Source organism: Pempheris klunzingeri, chromosome 18 (assembly GCF_042242105.1).
Source record: "Pempheris klunzingeri isolate RE-2024b chromosome 18, fPemKlu1.hap1, whole genome shotgun sequence".
Taxonomy (NCBI): domain Eukaryota; kingdom Metazoa; phylum Chordata; class Actinopteri; order Acropomatiformes; family Pempheridae; genus Pempheris; species Pempheris klunzingeri.
The window spans coordinates 17,976,323-17,988,912 of NC_092029.1; the positions used below are offsets into that span (position 1 = coordinate 17,976,323).

The 12,590-nt window shown below is 40.3% G+C and overlaps 1 protein-coding gene across 1 annotated transcript; it reads left to right on the forward strand.

The window, feature by feature from the left end:
* The first annotated feature begins 4,254 nt into the window (after nt 1–4,254).
* On the forward strand, nt 4,255–7,172 carry fam89a (family with sequence similarity 89 member A). The gene is made up of 2 exons (XM_070849669.1): nt 4,255–4,611; nt 6,313–7,172. Exons 1-2 carry the CDS (start codon nt 4,366–4,368, stop codon nt 6,604–6,606), a joined length of 540 nt encoding a protein of 179 aa, XP_070705770.1. The 5' UTR covers nt 4,255–4,365; the 3' UTR covers nt 6,607–7,172.
* Nucleotides 7,173–12,590: the final 5,418 nt, after the last annotated feature.

The following is a 12,590-nucleotide window of genomic DNA, read 5'->3' on the forward strand; positions in this document are numbered from 1 at the left end:
ACACACTCCCTCCTTCCTTCCAGACCTATTGTCTCTCCCTGACAGTGATGCATCCCAGACAAGCTCCAAGTTCAATACAACATTGTTCAGTGGGGCATCGCAGCAGCTAGATGGGACTGAAGCACACGTTGGGGTGATCGTTTCTGGCCGAGGTGTCAGTTTGTTCCTTGCAAAAATGATCTTTCTAATATTTGGTTCTATGTGTTTTTGTCTATGTGAAGTCACCAAACTACCATCTTAGAGAGACATGATTTCATTTGAATTCATTTGAGAATACAGAAATGTTAAAACGTATATTTATAGAGTGTGTGGCTGTCAGTTGCAAATGAAATCATCAACTTACAACACAAAGCATGACAGAGTCAAGGAGCTCATTTTTAAAATGAATCGTCTCTTGATTTTAGACTATTTTTTCTGTTTCTTATGACAGCATCATCGTAAAGCTGAATGATGACATCGTCATTTAGTGCCACAGTCTGTGGGACGTCTGTGATTTCATTCATGATTCAGAGCAGAGAGTGTGGTGGAAAACCTCAAATGACTTATTCATTATGGAAAATGTCGAAACTAATATTTTATTCATGGTGGAAAAGATCTTATGAGCCAAAACTAATATATACAGTACAGTATTTATACAATGGGGCTGCAACTAATGCTAACTTTCACAATCTGTTATTATTATTATTATTAGTATCATTATTATAATAATAATTATTGTTATCATTATCATTGCGCTCAATATATTTATTTTAATGAATCGATTGATCAGTGAGTTTATAAAATCCAAACATATTCAAGCATCTGCGATATAAAACAGATTAAAGCAGCAAACCGTCACATTTGAGAAGCTGGAGTCAGCTAATATTTGGCATTTTGCTTGATACATTATTAATTGCCATCAATATTGCAGTCAGGACATCCTGTTGATAGATCAGTCATTTCAGCAGTGATGTGAAGCATCTTTTATGAGCACAAACTGATGTAAGCATTAAGGATAAGGCATAAAAGAACATCAAAAAGACAATGAGAAGGAAAACTGGGGGGAAATCAGAATAAAACTAAATAAAAGACAATGACATAATATGTGATGGGAGCCGTCTGGGGCCCTTTTGTGCCTACAGGAGCACTTGCTACAATCTTTTTGGCCTTCAGCTAGAAATCGCTTTCCTGCAGAGACATAAGCGGATATCTTTAGATCATTATTAGCCGGCCTACACTAAGTGATGCAAACTCATTGTGCTTTTTAGCAAGGCAGATTAATACAAGCCCGCTACGGTTACATGCGGCCCCAGGGGGTGCCATCATACGCCTAATCCTTTGATCTCAGGAGGCAGTGACGATGGTGATGGTGGTGGAAGCTTATACACGGGTCCCTCTGCTCATAAAACCCACAGACAAAACAGATTGTCCTTGATCAGTCTCTTTAAAGACTAGTGCAGCTGTGCAGCTGTCAGCTGATGGCTAATTTTGTTAAGAGCAGGATTAGGCTGCACGGAGGGGATGTGATGCTTTTCAAGGGCGAATATAACTTACTGTATGACACTGTGTTAGCCGATGGTGTTGAAACAATCAAAAGCGCTTTGACACGCTGAAAAAGTTTATTATCTTTCCCAGAAAACACATATTTAGAAGTCAATGGAGGAGCATCATCATCGTCAGTCAACACTGCATTGAGCACTGAGTTAATTTAAGTGCCATTTAATTATAAACTTGAACCCACGATAACTGTGGAGCCGGAAAACTGACAAAATGTAGCTAAAGGTATAGAGGTGTCAGTAAAAGTGTGCTAAACATCAGTGGAGCTAGCTAGCAAAAGGGCCGCGTGGCTCGCTAATGTAACTGAAAATGCGATTAGCTAATACACCGCACAGCCATTTTAGCCACTTAGGGTAACTTTTGTCATAAAACTACACCAGCTGGTGTAGGTAATGTTAACTATTCATATACTGTACTCCATCCTGCTGTAGCATCATGGTACACACTGTTGTAACCAGCAAGCTAACGCTAACCAGGTTAGCTAGCTATGGTTAATGCCTCTATCCTCATATAATACTTTAATATAATATTATCAAATAATGTAATTATACAATATTGTATTATCGTTGACATTTATATGCTGGATTTAATCTTTCTTTTTTTGCTCCCAGCGTTAAAGAAACTAAAAACATTCAAAAAAGTAGATTAACTGATTGGAGGCTTAAGGAAAAGCAATAAAGCTTTATATTTATTTTTATGCTCCCCTTTAATTACTTATAATATGATTTAATGATGCATTAAGTTATGTTTGACTTGTCTCATTTCATGTTATTTCAGTGCTCCATAGACAACACCAGTCATTTTGAAATATATCACAGACAATTTGCAAGTTAATGTCTTTTAGTGACAACAGTGTATGCAAATGAAGACTCTCTAAGAAACAAATCGTTTTTGCTGATTAATATTGATCTTCACCTCATGTGTCCCAAATGAGAAAGTGAACATGTGATATTTATTTCACAAAATGTTAAAGAATCCATCTGACAGCTTCGAAAACACATAAAAATCCAAATAGTAAACATTTGTACAGCACCTTTAAACAACAAGGCCCAGGCTTTAATGAAGTGTCAGACCCCAGTATGGTGATTATTTTTAAGAAGCACATGATGAGTGTTTATGAGGGAAATGAGTCAGGTTATTTCATTTCAGTCGAGCCATTAGGAATACCAGGCTCCAGGCTCCATCCATCTGCCTGACTCCATGTGTGTGTGTGTGTGTGTGTGTGTGGTACAGCACATGCTCCTCTTTTGCCGAAGAATGTGTGTGATGCTTTTGTGTGTTGATTTCAAGGTTATTGTTGTGTTATTGTTGTGATGGGGCTGCAGGCCAGCGGGGGCGGGAAGTGAAGCCCACCATCTGTCCTTTATGCTCAAACTATTGTTCTGCAAACACACACACACACACACACACTCCTGTCATGACCCCAAACCCTCTGTCTGCACTCTGCTGGGGAAAATCCATCAATTGGTTTTATTGTTAAGGATCAAATGAACACGATCCTCCATTAAACCAATAGGCTGACGTTTAGTGTAATGCTAAAAGGTATCGACCGTTCATGTTAACAGCCAGTAAGATTGACATCATTCATGTTATCTAACAACAAATATTAAAAGGTCATGAATTCAGTTCCCTTTCTTATTCAATAAACATGAATGAATTATAAGTAAGAGCAACTACTCCTTTATGCTGATGATATTTGAGTATTTAGTGCTTCAGGTGAAGTCATGTTTATTTGGATTTGGAATGTATCACGCTGCTTCAACTGGAGAGAAAGTGTGCATCCATTTCTCTATATTTTAAATGTGATAGCCAAAAATGTTTTATTCAAAAAGGAATTTATGTGTCCCATCTCTCATCTCTTGTCTCTGTTTCCAATTAATTATGTTTATTACTTATTACTTACTTTATTATTATTATGTTTGGTTCTGGTGTTTAAACGATAAAGAAATAAATATAATGTGAAATTAAACTTTACATACATTTAAAAAAAAGACAGTTTTACTGTCTCAAGTGCTGGCAGGGAGACGCCCAGCATCCACTGTGTTAAAAGGACAGGAAGCGGATTTATTCCAGCATCGTCAAGTGTTCAGCAATTGATGACAGCAACAACACAAGTTCAAATTCAAAATAAAAGCAGATTTTTTAAATATTATTATTTTTTCTGTAGGCTGTACTACAAAGCATATATTTTCAGTTCTGATCCGATTGGTTGTCCAGAGCTAATTCTGCTGGAGCCCATGTCAAGATTTGTATGTTGTCATTGCATGTGTTGTTTATTTGTCCGGTGGTTTTTCCATTAGGAAAAAAAATCTGGTTATCATTATCATTATTATTTAACATTTAGGATTTAAATATCTTTATGGGACTGTGATCAACATGTTGCATCCTTAAAATGAAATGCATATTACATGAATGTTACATTGGGAAACCAATATGCCGATCTGACAATGACTCAACAAGGAGAATTATGTTTGTGTTATATTATTTATGTCATGAAATGTAAGGAAACTCAGGGCCCACAAATTACATTTTAAACAAACTTTTATTTAAATTTTAAGTAAAAAAATAGCTTTAATAAATTCCCAACACTTATGTGTTCGCCTTGATGTTTTTATTTTGATACTCATACCGGAAGTTCAACGCCTTGATTCCGGTTAACTTGACGTGGCGTCGCTGGCCGCCTCGGGCAGAGAAAACCACGGCTGTTGCTCGGTGTGTTTGGTCTCGGAGACGTCTGTTAATTCTCAGCGTTTGCTGAATTTAGGGACTAAACAGTCAACTTCACAGTGAACACTAGCTTTTACTCTTCGTTTAGTAACTCACAGGACAATGAATGGTAAGTCAGCGAACGGTTCGGTGGGAGGAATGGCCTGCATCGAGGGTCTGCCCCCGCTGCCGAAGAGCCTGAGCGGCTTGCTGAACTCCAGCGGCGGCTCCTGGAGAGAAATGGAGAGGATGTACGTGAAGAAAACCATGATCCAGGACGACCTGAGCAGAGGGAGGAACGCCGACAACCTGCTGTCGAACAAGCCGGCCAACCTCGACGCTGCCCTGGCTCTGCTGCGGAAAGAGATGGTAACATTTCAGGGAGTGTTCATCTCATATGAGACCGAGCTCCTCCGTTTTTCACCCCGGCTCTGTCGAAAGCCGCTTAATCCTGATGCGCTGTACATTCGAATCCAGCCACATTCCCCAAAGAAATTGTGGTAGTTTGATGTTGTCTTGTTTTTAGGAAAACGCGCACCCTTCTTAGCGTTCAACTTATAGCTTTTACAAATCTTTGGAGCCTCCTGGTAGATTCGGCTTACATACCATTAGCATATGTCACAATGTGTAACTAAAATATACCAACTATTGATTTGGATCTAGCTTTTGGCAGCAGAAGCCCATTGCAAACGATAGTGTAGCTGAACTTTCGACCATTATTGGGCATTGTCATCACTTCTGTTAAGTTAATCATAGCTATATGTTTGCCGAAGTTACAAAAATACCCTTTTGATTCTCTAACTGTATTGGTTTCAATGCTACATAGTACACAAAGTTGCTTGTGTCAGCATCAGAAGCTAAAATACGATTTTTTAAAATGGAGTCTGGCATCAACGATACCTTTTTACACAAGAGAAAACAGGATCAGGAACAGCTTTATATTGGACGAGATAATTTAAGCCATTAGGCTTGTGCTGATTTTTATTCTAAGCTCAATTTAATACCTTTTAGCTTCAGTATAAAAGTTTATTTGTTTGACTCGTGAAAGTATCACCTAACACACAATCCCAGTCAACAAATGCAAGTTATTACTTTCACAGAGGTGTAAACAGAGTTAGAGACTCATTACCCGGTCTTATACACCCCCCCTGCCAGCAGCAGGGATTGTCATGACCAGAATCAGACCAGGTTTCATTATACAGGTAGACTCTGTGGTTAATACACAACAAAAGCCCGTTTCCTCATATCCAGTCATTTAGATGAAAAAGGGTCAAACTGTTGCTGAAACTCTACCCATTTGCCATTTGGATCTTTTTACAGGCTTTACTAAATCCTATTGCTGCTTCACTCTCCCTGCAGCAAGTTCCCCACTCTCGCGGCTTATTGCTTCGTTGCTGTTAATGTATTACTATGAGTTTTGTCGTGCACATTGGCTAATAAGTTGTCAGTGTCCTATATTTTAAAAACTGTTAAGCGGCTCCCCAGTTTATGGAGCGCAGTGCTCGGCCTCAGCTGTTTGAACTGACTGACTTGCATGTCTGCCCGCTGTAATTTGTTGGGAAGACAATGCAGTGTCCCCTCGGCTCATACTGCACTGTCAGCTGAGTGGTATGCAGTAGAAATGGCCTTTTCAACCCTGCTGACTTTTCTTCAGCCTTGAGGTAAAACTGCCTTTATCAGTCAGAGAGGAGCACTATTATAGATTATTCTCTTTGCCTATTTATTTTGTTGATATATTATATAAAATACTTTTTTTTTTAATTCAGTAATTATAAAAATCAAGAAAATAGTTAAAACAACAGTCCAAAAATCTGCAGATATTCAATGAACAAACATATTTAAAAATGCTTCAAATTCTCCAAGCGATTATTCACTTGTCACTATTTATGTCAATATTTTATTTTATAATTAATCAGCAATTCTTTTGATAATAGATTAAATGTTTTGCTAGTTCTAGCTTTTCAAGTCTGAGGATTTTCAAAGTAGCTCAAGTTTCGGAACGGTTTCCTCTTTTAAGACAGCTGAATGACTTAATGGGATTAATCGGGATCTTAATACGGCCTTCTGCAGGTGGGTTTGCGTCAGCAGGACATGTCCCTGCTGTGCCAGCTGTGGTCGCTCCACGAGTCAATCCAGGAGTACAAGGGCAGCTGCCAGGACCTGAGCGCCGCCTCCAGCCTCAGCATGATGGAGAACGGCTACTTCGACGAGGACGACGAGTATTACCCAGATCCCGGCGCCACTCCCACCGGGGAACAGCCGGACGGGGATGTTGGAGACGGGACAGCAACGATGGCGGCGTCCAAGAACGGGAGCGGCGTCGGCAAAGACGACAGCTGGGACTCCTTTCACGTTACCATCTGAGGCCTCGCTCTCAACATTTTCCTGCAGATGGATACAAGACTGGGTTAAGCTGGAGGAAATGTTGATCGGCTCTGGAAACCTTTTGGCCTCCGAGAAGGAAACTGGTTGGTTAGAGATGGCAGTTGATCGGCGTCTCATAGCCATAATAGACTTTGAATATAAAGCTCCAGCTGAACTTCAACTCCTCCTCAGGTGAACCACACCCCTGCTTGTGCTGCAGAAGGCTTTTTTAAATTTTCTTTTTTGCAGCGTGACCAGGAGCTTCATCGGACTGAGTGGTTTGGTGTTTTTGACAAGTGGTTTGTTCACACCCCCTCACACTCAGGAGTTGAGATGGACTGTATTCCAAGACTCCATATACTCAAAATTAGGCAATATATATTATTTCTTTTTATAAATGGCTCTGCTGCAGCTTCTATATCAAGTGGTTTTGCCAGCCAGTCATCCTTTTTGGCAGAACTTTTTTACACATACAAAATATATGAACAAAGTTGTATTATTTATTACATAATATAAATAGCAAGTTATTTGCTTTCCTGTTACTCTCTATGGGGGTTTTGTACTGCAACTCTCCACCCGGGTACAACAAGGCTACAGCATTTATAGGATGGGCATCCCAGAAAACACTGATGGGACTTCTGAACTCTACAGTCGTCTTCAAAGAGACGGTCGTCTGTGTGGACGTGTGTGTGTGTGTGTGTGTGTGGGGAAATCATTCATTTACATGAATCCAGAAGGTCTGGGCAGAAGTAGTCAGACCTGAAGAATGGAGAAAGAGGTGAAGTGCTCGTGCCTGTCATGCAGCAGTGAGGGCTACACTTTTTTTTTTTTTTTTGCCTTCTCTTAGGCGGAGCAGATATTTGCTGAAAATGTGAAATGTACAAAATGCTGGACACGGTTTGAACTGTTCGCACAGAACCTGGAGGCCCAGCGAGCTAAGCTGTCGGTGCTTGGACGCATCAGGGGCAGCTGTGATGCGTCACTGATTTCTGACTGGGTGGTGTAAAAGGCCCGGGCGGTTTTGATCTAACAAACTATGTGTTATATACTCTGCTGTGGTAATCGCTTTCATGAGGAGCCAACTGGGTCCTGTTTTCATAGTTAATGGCCACCGTTCTGTTTTGATGATAACTTTGTACGGGCCAAGTTAATTGCTGAGATGCGGGAGCGCGGCATCATCGCTGAAAAGGAGTCAAGACAGGGTAAATAACACGAGTGGCTATGTTATCACCATGAAAAACTATGACAATAAGCCCAAGTTGTAATTAAGAACGATTATCCTTCTACATAGCCAGTTAGCAAGTGCTCATTACTAAGCACTCAATAATCAGGACAAAACATCATTAAATGACCCATTTAGTTTCTCATAAAAATCTAAAGACTTTTATTTTTAACACACTGTCAAATAAATGTTCCCAAGATTTGAGAAACTTCTCACATAATTTGCACTTGCTAGTTGGTTAATTTAACACAGCGACACTGTACATACACACACACACACACACACACAAAAAGAAAGTATTTTAATCAGATTGGTTTGAAAAGTTCAGTTTTGGTCCAACTAAAAGTTTCTGGCGTCACTGTGGCTTTGAAATGTTGCTTGCAAACTACACCTGGTAGCAGCAGTGAAATGAGCACAGGGTACTTTATCCCTCTTTGTATCCGACATGAGAATCTTAACTTATCCTAACAACACGTGCTCCGCTGCATGGAGCAGGTGTCTGGAGCTGCTACACTATACTGGCTCAACGCTTTAACATTATCGAAGTGTAGAGTTTCGTTGTACCTGCAAAAAGCCCTCCAGGGACAGTTGAACTTTCTGCACCAGTTTCCAGTACTAGACAATACTGGTCTCTAACAAGATTGTAACGGCAAGCGTTTTGAATTCAGGGAATCCTGATGGATCCCTGCTTGCTGTTCAGAGAGTGTTTTTTCGATTGAAAAACGCACCACAAAGGCAGCCTTATTTTAGACTTAAAGTATGTTTTCTCACCATCGTCCTGCGCCGTCCATCCTGCGACCGGCCGAGACGTTTTGATGTGCAACTATTACTTCTGCTACACACACACACACACAAATGGTCTTGTGCAGTCTTCCTTAATATCTGAACTCCACAGCAAAGGCCACAGCTAAGACCTGTAGCGTGCGACGCCACGGCTCAACGAGCTGCTCAAGCAACTGTTGCATCGCTCAAACTGTCGACACCCACCGTCACGTTGAGAACGTGTGGAGAGTTCCACGGCGCGTCGATATTGTATCCGCGTGGATCGTGTTACGTCATCAATTTCCTTTTGCAGACCACCCCACTATTTTTCGTGCTCGTGGAACACAAACCAAAGAAAAGCCCAGCACTCAAAATGAATGGTATTTGGTTTAAGGTGCTGAAGGAGCGTCCTGATTAACTGCTGACGTCCGCTGTCTTTAAGAATGTCTTTTCGAGTCAACGTGGTGCGTCTGTCCTGTAAAGTGAACCACTTTCATTGCGGTGGTGATGATGGCGGCGTTAGGCCTCTGAAAAGAATCATTAATGTTTTCAACTGTAAACCACAATAATATAACAATAATATTCAATTTCTGTTTTCTTCTACATGGTTTTGGTAAAAAAACCAAACAACAACTGACTGACAAGTGAAAGTCTGTTGCGTCATTCATTGTAAAACACCTCCGCCTCTACACAGCTGGTGTGGAAAGAGCCCTTAGGTCAAAAAGTGTCAGTCACCACGTACCAACCCATAATTTCAAAGTGCCCTACAATATTTATCACACGTATTACAGCAGTGTGACATTAAAGGAATAGTTCGACATTTTAGGATTTAGGCTTTCCTTCCCACAGGAAACAAAATCCGTCTATCAGCATCTCAGTAGCTCACTTTTGTCCCATATTTCATTTGTTTTTATCAACGCATGGTTTTAGCTTGTGCAGGACTAGAAGAAAGCAATAAGACGAGAAAGCAATCAGTGTATTTTGCAAAATGTTGAAACTATTCCTTTAACATTTTGATCTTATTTCAAACTTGATGAAATTGATATTTCAACGGTGTTTGTCCTTTTCCATTCCGATCTGAGCTGTTAACTGCAATAAGATTTTCTTCTTCTCTCAAGCACTTCTCTGGAGATCCTGACAGTCATATGGTTGTCCAAATGTCCCATGAAGTTTTTAAATAGAACCAGAACCTAAAAAACACTCTTCGGTGGAGCACAACGGCACTGGCTCCATCGTCTAATAAGTTGGATTGAATGTTTTCTTTCTGTTGTTTGTTACAAATCTTTTCCGTCTGGGAAGAGTCACAGTCGATGAAACGTAACGTTTGGTCTGTACAGTAAACTTCCAGTCAAATCGCACGTTAAGGGTCGGTTAAAGACAGTTTCATCAGTAATCCGAAGCGCATTCGATCAAACGACATAATGGGTGCAGCTTAAAAGGTTTCAGTACAAACTCGACCCCAGACGGTGTATTGGATGTCTCCCCAATGAGTGCCTTTGCAAACCTTCAGGTTTCAGACCTGCGGCTTGCTGTTCAAGATGGGGACAAGAATATACCATCAGCTGTTTATCATTTGACTCGCTTGACACGCACTTGGTACTTTAAAGCTGCTACGTCTAGAATTTTAAACTTGGTGACAACCTCTTAAATCCTTCGGTGGTGGCGCGTTACGTCACTCCAAACGCAGAGACAAATGATTAAAAATACACATTTGTCTGGCTTTTTGAATTTCTCTGTCAGAGAAGTTATTTACGAGGATACAGCTGCAGGGAGTGGCGTGTTTCTGATGCTTCCTCCCTCTGAAAGTTGCTTTGAGTTGCTTCATGCTCTTCCTCTTGGGTTGATTCTTTCCAAAAAATTGCGCACATCAGATGTGGACCAAAACATTTACACTTGCATGCATTTATTCTGTCTAAATCATTTTTAATCTCCTACATGTAGCAGCTTTAACTTCTAAAAGTTGTAACAGCCTTAAAAGCAGTCATGTTATTTACAAAAAAAGTATCCTCCTGACTTGTTCAAACTTTTCAAGTGTTCGGTTGTGATTTTGCACTTGTTTGTGATTGTTCTGTAAAACTAACCCAAATCTACAACTCGCTGATCCTCTTAAGGATGGTCTTCATTCCACAGGCACACGGTGCTCCCTCAGTAACTCCACTGTAACTAAATCCAGCACAAGAGAGTGAGAAAGGAGCTTTAAATGGAACACCAGCAAAACGGACCCAATATTGTACCATTAGAAGTTGAACAGTGCGTGTTTCCTACTTTTATAGTCCCCCTTTTCACACAGTAATTGGATGTGCATTGTGGTGATGTCATCTCAGGGTAAACTCGTGGCCCCTGATAAGAAAAAAAACATGTCTTCACCTTGGAGGAACAAAAAAAAAAAACCGTTTGAATGCGACTGTAACGTGTTATTTGGTGGTGTTTGTTTTCCATTCACATGAATAACTAGCCAAACGTACGGAATGTGATGTACCGCCCACATACCTGAAGTTGATTTATTTCTATGGAAATGTTTTGGTGCCAGTCTCTCTTAATCAAACAGCAAAGGGCTTCTCCGTTAAGCCAACGTTTTTGCACCGACTTTGAACAGTCGCATGGAGAAATCAATCGTAGGAGGACGCGGAAAGTCCAATTTTTTCCACATAGTGGCCTCAATTGACCAGAATGCAATGTAACCACAAAGACTTTGTGTGTTTTGACTGAAGTCAGGGGTATTACTGTAATCACACCCCTGCTTTAGCGGTTGTTAAGAGGCGCTCTGGGGACTAAAGAAAAGACGTGGAAGTGGGTGTACCAAATACAGCAAATTCTGGCACTTCAGCACCAAACTGCATCAGCAGAGATTCGTGATATTTAATGAGAGTGTCAGAGGGATGATGTATGCATGAAACATGATTTGTATTGATTTGAGCTGTTGAATGGCCATGTTTGAGTCATTAGCTTCTAATGTCCCCAAAAGTGCATAAAAACATACATTTTTCACCAAAATTCTAAATTCTTCTTCTTTGGCTGACCTGTGTTGAGATCTGGGTTTCATCTGTCAAGAAAAAAAGAGAGCATTCTCATTAGCGACTGTCAGCGTTGATATACTGAATATTAATATTGCAGCTGTTAAATTGAGACAGAAATGTAAGATGTCTGACTTCATATTTATACTGTATATCACTCATCATAATCATTCATGAAGTCACTATAGTGGAAAAAAGGTTTAAATGTACGTTGTGTTGCAGAAGCGAACGGTGTTCAGAGAACATGTGAAGCCTGTTATGTATCCATCCATCTTTACTCCTGTTCTTTAATCCATGAATGACCATACTACTGTTTCTTTGGACAATTAGTCTCAATGCTCTCTTACATAGTTACTATACTGATATGAATATAATAAAGTGATTCCATACTTTTCAGGTTGTGTGTGAACTTTTTTTTTTTAATTCCTCCACATAAAGCGTGCTTTGGACGACAGAAACTGAACTAATATAAGTCTTGGTAGAAATTAGTTGGAGCATATTTTTGGGGCTAAATCAAATCAAACTTTGTCCTTTGCACATTTCTCCCCTTATTGAATAGACGTCACCCTGCTTTATCTAATCTGGAGCACGAATGTCTATATTCATCCATTAGTTGTCCAGACATTCCACTCCACACCTCCAACGTGAGCCTGGTGGTGCCAGAGGACCACCATATCCATTAGGATTCATCCTCTGAGGACCATGAATGTATTTGCAAAGCTTTACAGCAATCCATCATAGAGTTGTTACCAGTATTACCAGTTACCTTAAAAATACAAACTATAAACTATCAGCTGTCATCTAAATTGCCAACAAAACCCAGAAAAATCTCTACAAGACACGGCTCTCTCAGACCAACCAGCAGTCTTCTTCTCTTCTCCGCTGCCCTACTTCTTTCTTTTTCCTCAGTGCCTCTCATTCTGACCTGCATTTAAATGCACCAATCTGCATTTTGGTCTTGAGTGGCTGCCACGCTGGTGCAGTTC

Bases quoted from the DNA above. Each gene is read 5' to 3' on its own strand.
- fam89a (XM_070849669.1), top strand. From the start codon at position 4,366: ATGAATGGTAAGTCAGCGAACGGTTCGGTGGGAGGAATGGCCTGCATC. The intron at 4,612-6,312 runs GTAACATTTCAG...GGCCTTCTGCAG, and splicing joins CTCTGCTGCGGAAAGAGATG to GTGGGTTTGCGTCAGCAGGA.